General features: G+C 43.5%; 1 protein-coding gene across 1 annotated transcript in view; it reads left to right on the top strand.

Annotated features, from left to right (window-relative positions):
• The first annotated feature begins 16,458 nt into the window (after positions 1 to 16,458).
• LOC137377146 (neuron navigator 2-like) overlaps positions 16,459 to 18,139 on the top strand; it is a 984,055-nt gene continuing 982,374 nt past the window's right edge. Inside the window, exon 1 of the mRNA XM_068046509.1 lies at positions 16,459 to 17,176. Coding sequence (XP_067902610.1) covers positions 17,096 to 17,176 — 81 coding nt within the window. The 5' untranslated portion in view covers positions 16,459 to 17,095. The remainder of the gene's footprint in view (positions 17,177 to 18,139) is intronic.

Raw genomic sequence — 18,139 nt, 5'->3', positions numbered from 1 at the left:
CTTGCTTTTTTGTGACCTGGTTATGGTATCGATTCTGTTGGCTTCACCTAGTGCTTGTAGATACTGTTATCCAACTACAATGGCTTCATATCTCCTGTCATCTTCTAGCAGCGCATCAATGCTGTGACCTTTTTTCTTCCCCAAGAAGTCTTTTTGAAACATTTCAATGGGTGTTGAGACAATCACCAGCTCCATCAGTCGCTCCGACAGCTCAGTTTCTGAAAAATCACATTTGTTACTCTTACTCGGTATCTACTGACAAACTGATTTATCGATTCCTGTGGCTGTTGCTTGTAGTACATCAATTCCAAGCAGTTAATTCTAAAATTCACTCTTAATTGGAGCTGATCTTCTAGCACTTCCATATATTTGCGGGATCTTTCTGGTCCTCTTAAGATAATCCAGAGATGTTGATTCTGTGTAACCCCTCATTTCCAACTGTTGTTAGTATTTTCACAGCCTGTATCTCGTGTTCTACAGTCGCTTGGTCTGTGCTGACTTTGTTTAAAGAGTTAAAACTCGGATAGGATATCAATGGCCTTCCAGTTCATGCTGGGAAATTTGGTATCCCTCTTTCTGCTGTTCTTTTGCTTTCTGCTCTATATTTAACTTTGTTCAGCTCTGTGCTTGTCTTCAGCACTGTATTTATTATAACTTTTCTATTTGTGGTTTTAGATCTTGTTCTATTAACACTGTGCTGTTTTTCCCTTTAAGAAATTCTCTTTTATTTAGACTGGCTGCTTTGAGGACAAGGTGTTTGACAGTATTCTCTGTTTATTTTGCTTTCAGCACTTCAGCTTCTATGTTTACGCAACTGTTCAATAGGCAGTTCAAGGGTTCCCCCTTTGCTTTGTTTTGGGAGTTTGTTTATATTCTTCACACGCGAATGGTTTAATTTTTTTTTAGTTTCAGCTGTGTGAATGGAGACTCTGCAGTGCTCAGGGGTTTTCCGCACTTTTTTAAACTATCAGATGCCTTCTGTAATGGCTCCGATGTCGATCACCTTTGAAAAAAATCAGTTTTTATAAGCACTTCAAAGATTTTTTTTAATCTGTAATCCCTCAACCATTGACACAATGACTCACCCAATCACAGGAATTGATTTGCAGCCTGTCATTGAGTGCTCTGTCTTCTACAGCTGAAGGTAAGTTCTTTCTTCTTTCCACTGTTTGGACCAGTACTTATTGTGAACATTCTCTCTTTTGGCTGTAAGAAGGGTCGTTTTCACACCTGTTTTACCTGTGGTCTTCAATCTTAGATATTGGCTTTTCACCACAGCTGCCACCATATAATGAGTTCTTTATATGCAGCAGAATGAGATGTATGGAGTCCAGTTGGTTGAAGATCTCTAACAAGTTTATTAACAACTAAACTAGTATATACAGTACAGAGCAAACTATTTACAGAACCTTCATCTGGGTGTTACAGTTGCAGAGTGACTATGGCTTCTAGTCACATGACTACATCCTGGTACTGATCTCATTAGCATACTGAGTTCTTAAAGGAACATCACCCTTAAGGCGATCATAAAACAAATTCCAGATTTAAAATCAACAATTGATCTTGCGTCAATTGCCGTTAGTGGAAGAGGGTTCCAAACTTCTACCACCCTTTACATTTAGAAGTATTTCTTAACTTCACTCCTGAAAGGTCTGGCACTAATTTTTAGTCTATGCCTCCTGGTCCTATATGGGCAGAAATAGTTTCTCTCTATCTACCCTATCTGTCCCCTTTAATATCTTGAAATAAACCTTTCATAGCTCAGAGGTCCTGAGGTACAATTCCACTAGCCCCCCCAAAGTCCCCGCAGAAATCAACAAAGTCAGCACAGGTTAAGCACCTTCCAAGTCCCACGTGCCTCAAGAACCCATGAGGTCATTCATTTACCCACTGAGCCATTAGACTGTATATTATGCCCTGATATATAAATTGTCTTGATTATGATGCCATCAACCAAATATGACAGACTGTAATAACATATCAAAGCTTACAATTCATTCATGGGCGTTCAAGTGAATTCATGGGTTTAATGAGTTCTTGCAGTTATGAGAAAAGATTAACAGATTTACAGCCTTCTTGCTTCCAGATTTGTTATTTTATATAATGCAATATTAAGCTATAAAGCTTGATCAGGTTAAGAAAATGAGTATGTAAATGTCTCTGTGCTGATAGAATTTTAGAAACAAACCAAAGCTAGAGAATTTGAACCAGCTGTTAAAGTTAACAAGAATATTCTGAATGATCTGAAGCTAGATAGTAAAATGCAATAAAAATACTCTTTGAGAATTTGATTTTCTGATTAAAATTCAATCTAAAATTTTACCAGTAGTGCAGGAATACTAACACAGAAGAAAAGGTTCAATCAGTAGTAGTGACGTTTGACCAGGAGGCTAATCATTGTTGCAACTATTGCAGAGAAATTATTTTCTTAAACAAATTTCACACTTATGTAAAAAAAAAGAATTGGTGAGAATCCGAAATGAAGTTGGAAATACAAAGCCTGTCTGCCAGCCAGCGGTTGAAAAGAGGTGGCACAAGCACCACTCAGGCACATACACACATAGCTAATGATTATTGAGAACACTGTGATTGAATTACAGCCTTGTAACATGTTTATGCTCCTGTACCTCATTGTTATACACAGTATTCTAGTTGCGATATGTAAGAAAACAGATCTTGAACTATCATAATTTTCTACTTGACACTTGCTGGTTCCAATGTCAAATTTCAGTTACAAGTAATCCTGAATGACATTCACAAAAAGGTATCGGACTGAACATAGTCACTGACCATTTGCATTCATACAGGCCTTCTAACATTGTAAAATGCCACTAGGCATTTAAAGAGGCAAAAACAGATGCAAAGCCAGGGGGGAGAAGGCATAGTCAATGCAATAGCTTTTAAGGAAGATTTTGAAGGAGGGGAGAGAGGCAGCAAGCTGGAAGAGAAGGATATTATGAATGAAAGAACAAAGAATTTTCATTCTATTGCACCTTCTCACATCTATCAGTAATGTCCCAAACAACTCATATAATGAATGATTTTTACAATATAGTTACTGTTGGTATGGTAGGTAATTGCAACAGCTACTTTACAAACAGCAGCAATCCACAAACAGTAATGTGATAGCCAGTGTATTATGGGTTAAAGAAAGGATGCTGACTACAAAAATTGACTGCAATTTTTTGAAGGATGTCATGGCATCCTTAATATCTACATCAAATAGCAGACTGGACTTCGGTTTAAAATGCCATCCAAATCCTAATAAAGCAGCACCTCCTCGGTCTTCCAATTGAAATGCCAGCTTAGATTTTATGTACAGGTCCTCGAGAGCAACTTGAACCCAAATCTTTGCAACTCATGAGCAAGAGTGCCACTAACTGAGCCAAGCTGAGACTCAAGGGAGAGTTTCACAGTGTGGTAGGGTTTTTAAGCCAGGACAAGTAGCAATAATGCAGGAATGTTATCATTCGATTTGGACAATATTATTGCTATTTCTATATGTCTATCCACTTAAAATTGATTTATTGTCTATTGCAAGAGAGTAATGTGGCACAACGTTATTTGGCCTTTGCAATAACGCATGATCATAGTTGTACAATACAAAATACATGTACACAAGCTAATTCAGTAAAATTGCTTCAAATAGTCAAAAATATGTTTGTCTTCCAAATATATTACATATAGGGCCTATAGTTTTCCCAGTACTGCCAGAAGTGCGTTATATTGTAAGCTGAATCATATCATTCAAATTAAGGGAGATAATGGCAGATTTCCTATTGACTTTTTTAACCCAACATGGAAGAAACTCTGATGTAATTTTTGGTATATTTAGAGAATGAGATATGAAGAGTCAGAGATTTTATTTTCTTGACATGAATTAAATTGCCTGAATAATTCAAAATTATGGCATTATGCCCATTATTCTATTTGCTGCATTTTTAAAAAATTGTAGAACTAATGCTTAGTGCACAGAAAGAACAATTACACTGTTGAATGTCCACATACCATAAATATTGTTTTCTATCACAGTATTAAAGACTAATTTAAAAGAAAATTAATTTAAAAAAAACTAAAATATGTTCCTTTCTGTCGTCCGCCACCTTACGCCCTCAAAAGGTAAATATATCAAGAATGGTAAACTTGATTGCTGGGGAAACATTGGGCTGGATATAATGAGCCCATCCAGCAGCAGACCTGGAAGTGGGCGCTATCCCCGCTCATTGCATGTGCAGCCAGCCCACCGTGATCACGTGGCAGGCGGCCAATTATCATAATGGAGGTGTGGGGCCTGGCCAATCACTCGACAGGTGTGGGATTCGAATCGCTGAATGGTGCAATATTTAAAGGCCTGCCAGCCCTGCATTCACGCCTGCCTGATGTAGAAGAGTGCCTTCCTGAGTGCCCTCTGATGCCCCAGGACGCTTTCTGCGCCCTCTGCTACCCCAGGATGCCTTCTGCTGCCTCTGCTGCCCCAGGACGTCTTTTGCAGCTTCAGCTGGGCCAGGATCCCTCCTGCAGCCTGATAGGTAAGGTGTTGAACACGAACCTGCAGCGACCATGACTGAAGGAAGGCACTGGGTGGCTCCACAGTTTAGCCATGTCTCCCTCAAGATTCGCCTCCAGGCTGCGAGGGAAAGGTGGGAGGTCCTCTTCCCCAGCAATGGCAAGAAGAGGACCTCCCACCTCACCAAGCAATCCTGAATGGAGATTGCAAAGGAGGTCAGGAGCCATGGGTCACCCCCAAACATGGGACCAGTGCCTCAAGAGGGTCAACAATCTCCTTTTGTTCTGCCAAGGTGACTGCTCCATACCTCTCTCCTTTTTAGGGTTTGCATGTGGCTATGCAGGAGGAAGCAGAACATGGGGAGGGAGGCGCCTCAAAGGCGCTGGAAAAGGGGGATAGGCATCACCTCATCCTGACAGATGCATGGCTGCATCTCAGCCACAGGCCACCTTCTTTCACAGTTCATCCCCATTAACCTCCCTGAGAGCTGACAGGAGGATGAGCTCCATAGAAAACCCCAGTAGGGGACAAGGGGCTGCCACTCACGGAACTGTCACGTTGATCTCTCTGCGTAGCATGACTATCTTCCTCTTTCCACTTGCAGGACAAGAGGGCCCATAACAGGAGAGAGACAGCCCAGACTGGTGGAGGCATCCCAGACATCAGGCCTCTTTCCATGGCTGAGGAGCTCAATAGCGGATAGAGAGACTGGAGTCTCTGCACAAGAGAGTGAGGATTGTCTTCCATCGACTTAGAGATCACTTCTGGAGACCCACATCACGCAAGGTTGGCATGATGAGATCTACACATTCTAACCCACACATATTTGTATTCTCTCATGCAGGACACTGTCTGCAAGAGACTCTAGTAGAAGGGGAACCTAATTCCACCTCTGAAGAGGAGTAGTTGGAGGATGCACCATCTCATGACTCTCCTAAACTTTCCACCAGCGCAGATACTTTCTTCTCGGTGGGTTTCCGCTTGGCTGTAAAATCAGGATCACAAACTGGTCAGAGCTCCATACATGCGCCCGAGCAGCTGGCTGAGGCTGAGACAGCTGAGGCCTCTGACAGTCGGGGGACTGGGGGTGGTCAGGTGCATGCCAAGCCCCAGACTGATTATGAGCATCTAGTGTCAACAGCACAGGGTGTGTTGGAATTGCAGAGAGAGGTAAGGCAACATCTGGTGGAGATGCCAGAGGCAATGTACAGCCATGAGCGGACGATGCCTGTCATGCTAGGCCCCCACCTGCCAAGAATGAGGCACATTAATTTTGTCATGAACATTGATTTTAAACTGTTACTGGAGTGAAGAAAGGACTTGTTAAACAGATCAGCCGTGGCAGGAGAAGACATTTGCATATTAACAGATAGTGCTTGGAAGGACAAAGGACCATTCTCTGACACATTCAACTCACAATGGACCGTGATCACCAGGTATTGTGTGTAACAGGAGCATTCCAGAGACTGCTAAGGTGATACAATCCAAGACGTGGTCAGACTAGTTAGTTATGTGATTTAACCTGCTTGGCAACCTGGGTTTTTCTGAATTGTGCAAACAGTTTGAACTCGAGTGTCTGTTTGCTCCTGGACTGAAAAGATCTCTCCTGTCTGCTACCATCTCTTTCTCACAAGCCTCTGAATCCACTGAAGATGTATGAACACCAAGAAAGAAAAGTCTCCTTCAGCGAACAAGGTTTAAGAAGAATACTGGGCCCCAACAAAAAGCAAGATCTAGCTACAATCAAGGACTCTACACTGAACTTGAAGAACCGTAACAAAAACTCGTCAGATATTGCCTCAAACTTTTCCACTTTATTTTCCTTCTGCTCTTTTATGTCTCTATTTGCATGTGTGTATTGCACATGCATGCTAGCGTGGGTGCGTTGTGTATCCGTAGCTGTCAATCGAATTAGAGTTTAAGTTCAAATTTAATAAATTTCAACTTTTCTTCTTTAAACCTAAGAAAACCTATTTTTGCTGGTTTCTTTGCCTTATAATTGAAAAGCGGCGAGAAAGGATTCACCGAGGCGAAGCTAAAAACACGGTGTGTTTAAGAATAATACCCTGTTACGGTAAGAGGGACCCCTAGCCACCTTTCTCACCTGGTCGTAACAATGCCACAAATGCACGTAGACCTGCATACCATTGCCTTGGCCATGAGCTCAACGCAGCAGTGGCAAAGCGAGAGAAGGACGAGGCTCCTGGAGTTTTCTCCAGCTCCTCCTCTGGTGAACAGGGAGCCTTGAAGGGGAGGAGTCGAGGCTGACCTCCACACCTGAGGACTCCCCTCAGGGCGTTCTGAGTGTGGGCAACGGCTCTTCAACCCCTCCATCAGTTGCAGCGACACTTGAAGAGAGTCCTGCATCTGTGCAGAAAACCCTCAGGCAACCAGAGGGTGGCTGCCGAAATCATCACAGGGCAAGGGGCAGCTGTCTGCCTTCAGCGCAGCTGTTAGTACAGGGGTAGAAGCACTTATAAACATATAAAGGAAACTGCCTAGAGACACTTGGGGTTTCACGGGTGTTAGACTTTTAATAAGTTATTTTGTTTTTGAAATTAACTTTCATTGTGGAAAATGATTATTCTAGCATGACTTAATAGTTGGCTGCTGACTTCACCCTTCCCCCTGAGTGGATGCCAGTGTAGGCACAGGCCTCATTTGATTAGTATCTCCCATGGGCCATAGTGCATGGTGCAGCTGGGTGCTCGGCCTGGAAGACAAATAGAAAGGAGGCGACTCTAAGCATTGAGGTGAGTCTTTATTGATTTTACTCTGATTAGCCATTTTGGTAGCTGGAAGTGGGTAAGTATGAGATTGTCTCTTGCTTCCTTGGCCCATCGCTCATTGTGCCTGACCTTTGGTGCAAGGGGTTCAAGATCCTGTGCTGCCTGCTCATCACCCTTGTTATGATCCTGTAGGTTTTTTCTTGGAGAGAATGCAGTGTGCCTTTAAGGCTGAAAAGGGAGCAGTACTGCTTTAAGGCAGCAAGCTCTAAAAACTGAGTCAAAGAATGCATTCTCGTTGCCCGGGATACAGCCATTCAGGACCAGAGACCGAGAGATACATTGTTCCAATTTAATTTTGAACTGGCTTATAGTGGATGCAGACTGTTCTAACTCAGAGACATAGACAGACAGCTGGACCAACATGTACTGAAGGAAATGAGAGCTCTCTCTTGGTTTATTTAAACCCTATTTATTACACTCTCAGAATTCAGATGTCAAGCTAGACTAATTTCTTAAAAGAAAATAACCGATTACTTTAACCACTGAACTGTAATTGTTGAATTCATCACTGGAAGAAGAGAATCATTCCAACTTCTGAACTAGACCACTGACTGTTATACTGTTGAAGAACGTTTTTTCCCCCATTGGATGGCTGTGAGGACTTTAAGCAACCTTGGACTGTTCCACATCTGCAAGGACTCTAAATTTTTCTATTTTAAATGTTGTTTATATCTTAGTAGTGTTTAAGAATTTTGTTTTGCTAATTAAACAGTTCATTTGTTGATCTAAAGACACCTGGTTTGGTTAGCCTCATTCAGGAGTTAATAGATGGTACAATTTGGCTGGGTTTTTCTTTAATTTGGAAAATTTAAAATGATATGTTAGGCGATCTGTGGAGGGATGGGATTGAATTAATTGTGTTTCTCCCACCACAATCAGGGGTTTTTAGGAGGAAATGGAAGACTGGACAGTTGTTGAACATATAGTGGTACCACCTAAATACCAACAAGGATTATTAAGGTGAGCACACGACATTCCTTTTGCAGGACATAGGGGAATTCAGAAGACCAAATCATGCATAAGCCAACATTATTACTGGCCAGTCTTACAAAGGATGTGAGGCAATTTTGTAGGACATGCCATACCTGTCAAATGGTGGGAAAACCACAACCTACCATAAAACCAGGGGATAATGTATTAGTGTTGTTACCGTCACAGGGAGAACCATTAAAAGCACAGTTCAGTGGTCCACATGGAGTGATCAAAAGAGTGGATAAGGTAGATTACTTGATTGACACCCCTGATCGCCAGAAGAAGAACCACTTGTTTCACATCAATATGCTCAAACAATATTACCGCAGGGAGAAGGATAAGCCAGTACAGGTATGTCAGGTAATCGGGACTGTTGAGAAGGAAAAGGATAGTGAGGATGAGGCAGAAGTAGGCCTAGGAAATTCTCAGATTGAACCTCCAACTATCCAATTAGCGAATACAGAATGGTTAGGAAAATTAATCAATAGGCTTTTACACTTAGAGGCAAAACAGTGTGAAGTCCTAACCAGGGCTTTCACAACGTTTCAAAAAGTTTGTAGGGATAAGCCAGGATGTACAACCTTAGCCACACATGATGTGGGTATAGGGCAAACCATTCCTTTAAAAAAACATCCTTGTTGCTTCGGTCCAAACAGACAGGTCCAAATGGAAGCAGAGGTACAGTGCATGCTGAAGGGCAGCTTAGTTGAACCTAGTCAGCACAGTTGGAATTCGCAAATGTTCTTAATGTCTAAACCTGGTGGGTCGGCTCAAACTTGCATAGACTCTAGAAAAGTCACTGTGGTAAAGAAGGCAGACTCCTACCCAAATTCTTATTTAAAGGACTGTATGGACAGAGTGGGCAACACAATGTGTCTTAAAGTGACAGATGTGTTGGAGGGATACTGTTAAATTTCTTTGACACCCCAGGGTAAGAAAAAATCAGCTTCTGTTACACCGGACAGGGTTTTCCAGTGTCAAGTGATGCCATATAGGTTAAGGGGTACTTGAGAAACTTCTCAGAGAATAGTGAACCCAGTAGTGGTCAGTAATCCTAGCTGTGCAGTTCACCTGGCTGAGGTGATGGACAATAGGGACACGTGGAAGGAAAACACAAAACAATTGGAAGACTATGCTTGGAAATTTGAAATGGGCTAATTGGGACAACCTGTTGAAAATTTAAAGCTGAAATGTTCTGGTGGAACTTGTTGCTGTAGTCTTAACACTTTAGAAAAGTGTATGCCTGTAAATGCAAAAAAAAAGTGTTCGCATTTTTTTCAAATTGTATCTTTCACCCATTGTAATGAAACGCATTTCAGGAATGGCGTTTCATTCCGCCAGCAGCGAAGGTGTTATGATCCTGTAGTTTTTTTCCCGGAAGAATGCGATGTGCTTTATAGGCTGGAAAGGAAGCAGTACTGCTTTAAGGCAGCAAGCTCTAACAACTGAGTCAAAGAATGCATTCTCATTGCCCGGGATATGGCCATACGGAGACTGTGATTAAAAGAGTGCATTCTCGTTGCCTGGCATACAGCCATTCAGGACCAGAGACCGAGAGATACATTGTTACAATTTAATTTTGAACTGGCTTATAGTGGACACAGACTATTCTAACTCAGAGAGACACAGACAGACAGCTGAACCAGCATGTACTGAAGGAAATAAGAGCTCTCTCTCGGTTTATTTAAACCCTTTTTATTATACTCTGAGAATTCTGTTGTCAAGCCAGACTAATTTCTGAAAAGAAAATAACCAATTCCTTTGACCACTGAACTGTAATTGTTGAATTCATCGCTGGAAGAAGAGAATCGTTTCAACTTCTGAACTGAACCACTGACTGTGAACTTTTTTTTCCCCATTGGACGGCTTTGAGGACTTCAAGCAACCTTGGACTGTTCCACATCCGGCAGGAGTGTAAATCTGCAAGGACTCTAATTTTTTCTATTTTAAATGTTGTTTATATCGCAGTAGTGTTTAAGAATTTAATTTTTCTAATTAAACAGTTAATTTGTTGATCTAAAGACACCTGGTTTGGTTAGCCTCGTTCAGGGGTTAATAGATGGTACAATTTGGCTGGGTCTTTTTTTAATTTGGAAAGGTTAAAATGATATGTTAGGCGATCTGTGGAGGGACAGGATTGAATTAACAGTGTGCTTCTCCCACCACAATCAGAATCGTATATTTTGATTGGGGGCTTTGACTGGAGTGGTCGATCGTAACACACTCCTCCATGCCCTTCGCGTCGGTGGAGCAGTGGCATTCAATCATGTCCTCATCATGCAAGGCCTCCCCCCTCTGCAGTGCTAGATTGTGCAGAGCACAGCAGACCACCATGATACGCGAGACCCACACTGGGCCATACTGCAGGGCTCCACTGGATCAATCAAGGCACCGGAATCTCATCTTCAGCAGCCCAAAGGCCTTCTCGCTGGTCGCTTAGGTGGAGCCGTGGAAAGTTTTGTACCTCTCCTCTGCTGCAGCGCGAAGGTTCCTCACAGGCGTCAGTAGCTATATCTTCAACGGGTAGTCCTTGTCCCCAAGAATCTATCCCTGAAGGCAAGTGGGGGGCCTGAGGAGATGCGGCACCTGGTACTATCAAAGCTTCCCGGAAAGTGGGCACACACCTGCAGGAAATGTTTTTAGTGGTCGCAGACCAGTTGAACGTTGATAGAATGGAAGCCCTTCCTGTTGATGAAGGTGGCTGGCGGGTCTGTTGAAGCCTTGATGGCCACATGCAAGAAATCCATCACACCTTGCACCGGGGGAAATCCATCGAAGGCCCCGAAGCTGATGACCCTCTTTGCCTGACTGTCAGGGTCCATCCGGTAGTGCATATAGTCGTCAGCCCTTTTGAACAGAGCATTGGTCACCTCCTTGACGCAGCGGTGTGCTGCTGTCTCGGAGACCCCACACATGGCCCCAGCAGATCCTTGGAATGACCCAGCATAAAGGTTATGAGTTACAGTGATTTTCAATGCCACAGGCAGAGGGTGACCACCAAATCCCATAGGGCATAACTCGCCCTGCAGCAGGGTGTGTAAGGCAGTGACAGCCTGCCTGGAGAGCTGTAGTCTTCGCTGACAATGACGTACGGACATCTCGAGGTAGCTCACTCTAGTCCGGTACATTCCCTGCTGTGGATGGGCCCTTCTTGGCGTGGCTGGCTGCTGTTGCTCTCATCATGGAGCTTCATGGACAGGTGCAGGTGCCTCCTGCGGAGGCGCTGCATCATGCCACGGGGGTCCAAAAAGACAGGGATCTGGATTTTGAGAGCCCGCCGCCAATCTCGGCAGCAAGCTCAAAAATTGGCGGCCTACATCGGTGGGCAGCACGCCAAAGAGTGCCACAATTTCAAGTGCAGCGGCTCATTTAAATAGCTGGGACGGCACGCCCACCCAAATCTCGTAAAGGGGACGGGCTGTCCGTCCCCGGCAAAGGCATCAGCTGCCTGTGCGGAGGCGCCTGCGCCCAATTTAAATTTTTAAAGTCCTACTCTCCCCCCCCCACAAAATTAAATAAATACATTTCTAACTCCCCCTTCCCATCCTCACAATAACAATAAATATTTGCCCTTTCCCCCCGCTAAACACTTGCCTTTTAAATATGACCTTCCCCCAACCCCCCCACCCCGAGACGGCACAAAGTTTGAGGTTCAACCCTTCCCACCATCTACTACACTCATTTGACCCCGTCCCCCACCCCTCACTGAAAATCTTACCTCCTCCCCCCCTCTCCACCAGTGTGGTGCTGCCTTTCGCCAGATAGGGAATTGAAGGCATGGGAGTGCTGGCCACCGCACTGAATAGCATGGCGGGCCCTCAAGATTGCAGGTGAGTGTATTTTAATTTATTCATTTCCTTGATTAACATATGTTAAGTAGGGTCACGTCGCTTAGCGGCGGGGGGTGGGGGGGGGGGGGTGGGGGGGGTGGTGGGCCGCCATGGAGCCTCGCCATCACTGGGAGGATCAGGCTGGGCCATCCCGGTGTCGAGGTCTGTGATGGATCTCTTCTGGACCCATCTTCAGGCCCCCTTACCATGGAGCCTGCATCGAGGGCTTGGTAAAATCCAGCCAGGGTGTTTGAGACCCATGCCACGTAATCAGTAGGCCTCCAGAGCAATGTCCTACAAAAGACAAACCTGCCTTGGCAGTTTTCCCTCTGCTACTTCTCCCAGCAGACTCCTTTCAGTTCCCACCTTTGCTGATAGCTGACCCGCTCACCTAGCAGTATGGGCACCTGACACTGCCACCCAAAACCAAGCTCTCCTTTGCAGACCACCCGACACCCAGCAATCCCTTGCACAACACCTGACACCCAGTATCTCCTTGCAGAATACCCGAGACCCTGCTCACCCATGCAGAGTGCACAGCACTGCAGTCCGACAATGGCCTCTGCTCCCCACGTTCTTCCCCTATCCAGTGTTAGTCATGGCTGCCCCCCCTCGGTGCTGACAGCTTTCAATGGCTGGTGTTCCAAAGGCACATGAGGCCCGCCCATTGTCCACTTAATTCCAAGACCCCATTGAATCACTTAAAATTACATACAAAAGCATTAAAATTAACTTCTACAATTTAAATTACACTCCCGTCACATCGGAGCGGAGACACTGCCTTGGTGCTTTCCCGCCGCTGATAAATCCAGAACCAACGTCATGACGTTGGATTTCCAAGGAGAACCCATCCAATGCTATTCTCTGGCGACCCCACCCGCCCCCCCACCCCACGCCTCCACTCCCACTCCAAACAGCAACACTAAATTGAGCCAATTTTCTGCGACAATTGAAAATACAACAATTTTAAATGATGAAAAAATTGCAAGAGTATTGCAAGAGTAATTCTATGAGTCTATGAATGCTAGGTCTCTGATTGTTGCTATCCGATAAGATGTCAGCCTTGGCTCCATGGTAACACTTGTCCTGTGACAAAAAAATCATCAATTCATATCTCGGCTGTCATTGCTGTGCAATACTGAGGGAGTGCTGCATTGCGCTATCTGAGGTTAAGTCAAGGACCTATTCTCTCATGTCAATGTAAAAGATCCACTGTCGCTATTGGAAGAAAGGCACAGAAGTTCCCTCCTGGTGTCCTAGCTGACATTTATCCCTCAACCAATATCACTAAAACACATTATCAGGTCATTTATCCCATTGCTGTTTGTGGGATCTTGCTCCATGCAAATTGGCTTTGAATTTGGTCCCTACATTACAGCAATGACTGCACTGCAAAAGTGCTTCATTGGCTTTGAAGTGCGTTAGGATGGTCCTGAGATCATGAAAGACAGTATATAAATTCAATTTCTAGAGAGACCCAGCAAGGCTACAATGGGCTGAATGACCTTTCTTTTCTGTAAACATATATATTTCTCTTGTTCCTCTAAAAGTAGTCGTTTGGATAATGAATCTCACTCCTGGAAAGTGGTTGGTCTACAGGTCATGTGGAAAGGTAATGGAATTGGAATATAAGAATTGCTTGATAATAAAATGACCAAGGACCATCCAGTTCTCCTTTTACCATGCTGGGAGTTGTAGTTTGTTAATGATACAATTATGATAGATTTATCACTTATATAATCAATTAATCACTACTTGCTGATTTGCCTGGTTTCCTTTTACTGTTTTCTTATAATAAAGAGATACATTAGTTATTAAGAAGAAAAGAAAGACTCTATGTAGTCCCTTTCGCAATCTCAGGATGTCCCAAAATGCTTTCCAGCCTATTAAGTACTTGGTGAAGTGTGGTCACTGATGTAATGTAGGAAACACAGCAACCAATTTGCACACAGCAAGGTCCCACAAATACCAATGTGATAATGACCAAATAATCCATTTTTTAGTGATGCTGGTTGAGGGATAAATATTACAGAGGACACTAACGAGAACTTCCCTGATCTTCTTTGAAATAGTGCCATGGGATCTTTTATATCTATTTGAGTTGGCATGCTGGCTAGGTTTAATGTTTCATCCAACAGATGAGAACCAGAGTACCAGCCCAGATTTTGGGCTCAAATCTCTGGAGTGTACTTACTCAGATATGAGAGAGCTACAAACTGAGCCACAGCTGACATATATATAATAACCATAACAACTTATATTTATATTGTACCTTTAAAATTATAAAATGTCCCAAGCACTTCACAGGAGCATTATAAAACAAAATTTGATGCTACGCCACATAAAGAGACATTAGGTCAGATGATCAAAAGCTTAGTCAAAGAGGTAGGTGTCAAGGAGTGTCTTAAAGAAGGAAAGTGAGATAGGGAGGTGGCGAGGTGTAGGGAGGGTATTCCAGAGCTTAGGTCCTAGGCAACTGAAGATGCGGCCACGAATAGTGGAATGATTAAAATCGGGAATGCACAAAAGACCAGAATTAGAGGAGCGCAGGTAATTCTAAGAATTGTGGGGCTGGAGGAGATTACAGAGTTTGGGAGGGGCAAGGCCATGGAGGGATTTGAAAACTAGGTTGGGAAGTTTAAAATGAAGACGTTGCTTGGTCGGGAGCCAATGTAGGTCAGCGAGCACAGGGGTGATAGGGGAATGGGACATGGTGCGATTTAAGGCATAGACAGCAGAGTTTTGGATGACCTCAAGTTTACAGAGGGCAGAATGTGGGAGACCAGCCAGGAGTGCTTTGGAAAGGCAGAATAAAGACATTAAATATATCACCATTTGGCACTGCAAGAACATACATCTGCAATTATATTTCAATAAACTTTGCCTTAATCACTGCAAAATTTACAGACCATTTCAACATTTGTACCTGTATCTGTTTTTACATCTACAGTGTTGTGCTGTGGTGAAGGGTTGCCAGAGCAAATAGTTCAAATTTTATTAAAGAGTATCAACTGAACAACATGTTTTCAAAGATAACAGAGTAATAATTCCCTCTATGGTTGTAATCGAGAACTGTAAGTATCACGGAATTAATAGATGGAGTGAAATTTGTGCTACAAAAGATTGCAAATTCCAGGTAATTTAACAGAAGTGTGTTTACTTTTGTCAGCTGTAGTTCAATTGGTGGCACTTTTACCTCTCAGGTAGAAGGGTGTGTTGGTTCAAGTCCCACTTCAGAACCTTATCACAATAATTCCGGCTTACATTCTCATGAAGTACTGAGGGAGTGCTGCATGGTTGGAGGTACTGTCTTTTCCACGAGCTTTCTCGCCTCGAAGTAAGAAGGTTGTGGGTTTATGTCCCACTTGAGGACTTGAGCACAAAAATTAAGGCTGACACTCCAGTGCAGTACTGAGGGAGTGTGGCACTCTCAGATGAGATGTTAAAATGAAGTCCCATCTGCCATCTCAGGTGGATGTAAAAAATCCCATGGCACTATTTCGAAGAAGAGCAGGGGAGTTATGCCAGGCCAATAACTAACTCTCAATCGACATGACAATAGCAGATTATCTGGTCATTATCACGTTGCAGTTTGTGGGAGCTTGCTGTATGCAAATTGGTTGCCACACTTCTACATTCCAACAGTGACTACATTTCCAAAGGCTGTAAAGCCCTTTGGGACGTCCAATGGTCGTGAAAGGCGCTACATGAATGCAAGCCTTCCTTTTATTTCTCAAAAGGACTGCAATCCTGCGCTTGCAGTTTCTTGTTCTCCCGCCCCCTGCAGAGTGGACAGCAGCAAGAAGGGGGGCGTGGCCACGTGCGCTGGACCCGGAGTTGCCATGGAGACGGATCACTTCTGGAATGCTCACCGGCGAGGAAGAGGCGCGAATTCATGACGTTAGTCAGGGGGCGGGTCAAACGCGCTGGGTTTGCCCTATTCGGTCCGCCTTCCTCCACCACCTCCTCCCTCGCTGCCTGGGACAGGTCTGCACTGAGCCCTCCGCTTGCAGGGTACGTAACTTTCACATGCTTTGCGCTTCTAATTAACACAGTCACTAAAAAAAAATCTCCTGCTGGATATGATGTTTAGCCGCCGAGAATGAGAGAGCCATTTCTTTTCCGGACGAAATGCAAAGATATTGATGAAAGTGTGAGCACCTTGTGGCAGTGCAGTACTGTCATAAATAAAATGTGGGTTGGCTGCTATCTGGGTGACAGAATGTGACTGTTTTTGTGAGAGACTTGGTTTTCTGGAGGGTTTGCAAAGCCATCACACACACCCTCTGCCGTTGTGTTGATATTCACTTGATTGAACAATGCAGAATTACTTGTGTTTTTTTTAATCTGTTCTTTCTAGATACTTTCTGATTGCATAAGAAGGGGAACCTTGCATGGCAAATTTTCGTTATTCCCCCTCTCTCTCTTTGTAAACTTGCAGTACTCTGCGGCTGACAAAAGAAATCTCCGCTGCAAGTGTTTTTTTGGAGGGGAGAGAGGGAGAGGAGGCGGGTGGAATTGATCCTCACATTCATATAGAGAGCAGATAGGCCTGGAAAGTGATGCTGGTCACATCAACGTGGCGGACAACATTCGCGGCTTCTTTCGGAACATCATTTGCCCGTTTCTGGATAAAATGGAGAGGATGCAGGAGCAATAATGTGGCAGGAAGCATTCAACCTGAATTCGCAGAGGAAATTTGGCTGCCCAGCATTCACGAGACATTCTAGATTGAAACTGAAAGAATATATCTTTTAAAAAAGGGTGCAGGATATTGAAGAAGGAGGGGAAATGATTTGAAGTCTGAGGAAAGTTTCATTTGTTTAATCTTGCCTGTGATGGATGCTACCAGAGCAAGATTTAAGGGTCAGCTGCCGAACTGAAAGTAGAATATCTTACGTCCCACTGCGGTTTTTTGTGTGTGGGGGGGGTGTGTTTGTTTTTTTTTTGGAGAGGACCAAGGGTTGTCGATTCGGAGCTGATACTACGGACTTTTGATGCTTGAAATGGAAACAGGATCAGAAACGAACCGGCACCAAAGGAAGCCTGTAACTCACGGACTGGAAGACCAGAAAAGGGTAAGTGATCAAATTTTATTGAAACAACGTATCTTTCCGGGGTTCCTAGCAGTGCAGTGTTGAAATGTGGTTACATTGCAAGTTTAATACATTGTTGCCATTAAGTGAAACAAACAAGCTGATATTCACATCCGTTTCACTTGTACATATCGGAAACAAAGATCGTCGCCTCGCACTCATCTCTTGGGCTGTTTAGTTTATTCTCAGCACTTTTATATTTGACAACTATGATGTCTCATTTGTTTGATTTTAAGATGTTTGTTGGGGGGTGGGGGGATAGCATGTCGGTTTACACGCATTGACCAGCACATAAAACGCACATGGGTGATTCTGAGCTTCATTAAATGCCACATTGGCCATAAAATTAATACGTAATTAGGGGTTGTTGTGTATTGTTGATGAGGCTCTACATTGCTTATCTGCTGTTGGCACTGACCGCACTTGGAATCTGTGACTCTGTAATATAACCCAAAGTCAGGCTTCGGTGGCAGCTGGGATAACATCAATTGGTCACGCTTTAGTGATGTTCATTTTAACTTTACCCCAATCGTCACGGCGATTATTAGATTTCATAAAGTTATATGCAGGATTATATTCAATGACTGTTCACAGTCGGCTTTAGTCTTTTCCCTCCTGTTTACAGAGAAGCACTAATGATTTGATCTGCAGCATTTTCTGCTCACTGTAAATCTGTTGCAAAAAAAGTTTGTGTAAAATTTGTGGCATCAAAATGATTTCAGATTTTAAAATTGAAGACCATTGTATTTTGGTAAGACCAAACCAACTGGTTATTTTGGTGGAGTGTATTGCTCTTTGATTTGCTGGCAGTTGGACTTGTTCACGACTTGAAGGTTATATATTAACCATTTGTTTATATTTTTGAGACCATGACTTTAATATAGAGTTTTTGAGTGGTATTATGCTGATATACTTATCCGATTGATCACGCTTAAGTTTTTGTAG

Source organism: Heterodontus francisci, chromosome 14 (assembly GCF_036365525.1).
Source record: "Heterodontus francisci isolate sHetFra1 chromosome 14, sHetFra1.hap1, whole genome shotgun sequence".
Lineage (NCBI taxonomy): Eukaryota > Metazoa > Chordata > Chondrichthyes > Heterodontiformes > Heterodontidae > Heterodontus > Heterodontus francisci.
Note: the sequence above shows the minus strand (reverse complement) of the source record. Positions and strands in the feature narration are given on the sequence as shown.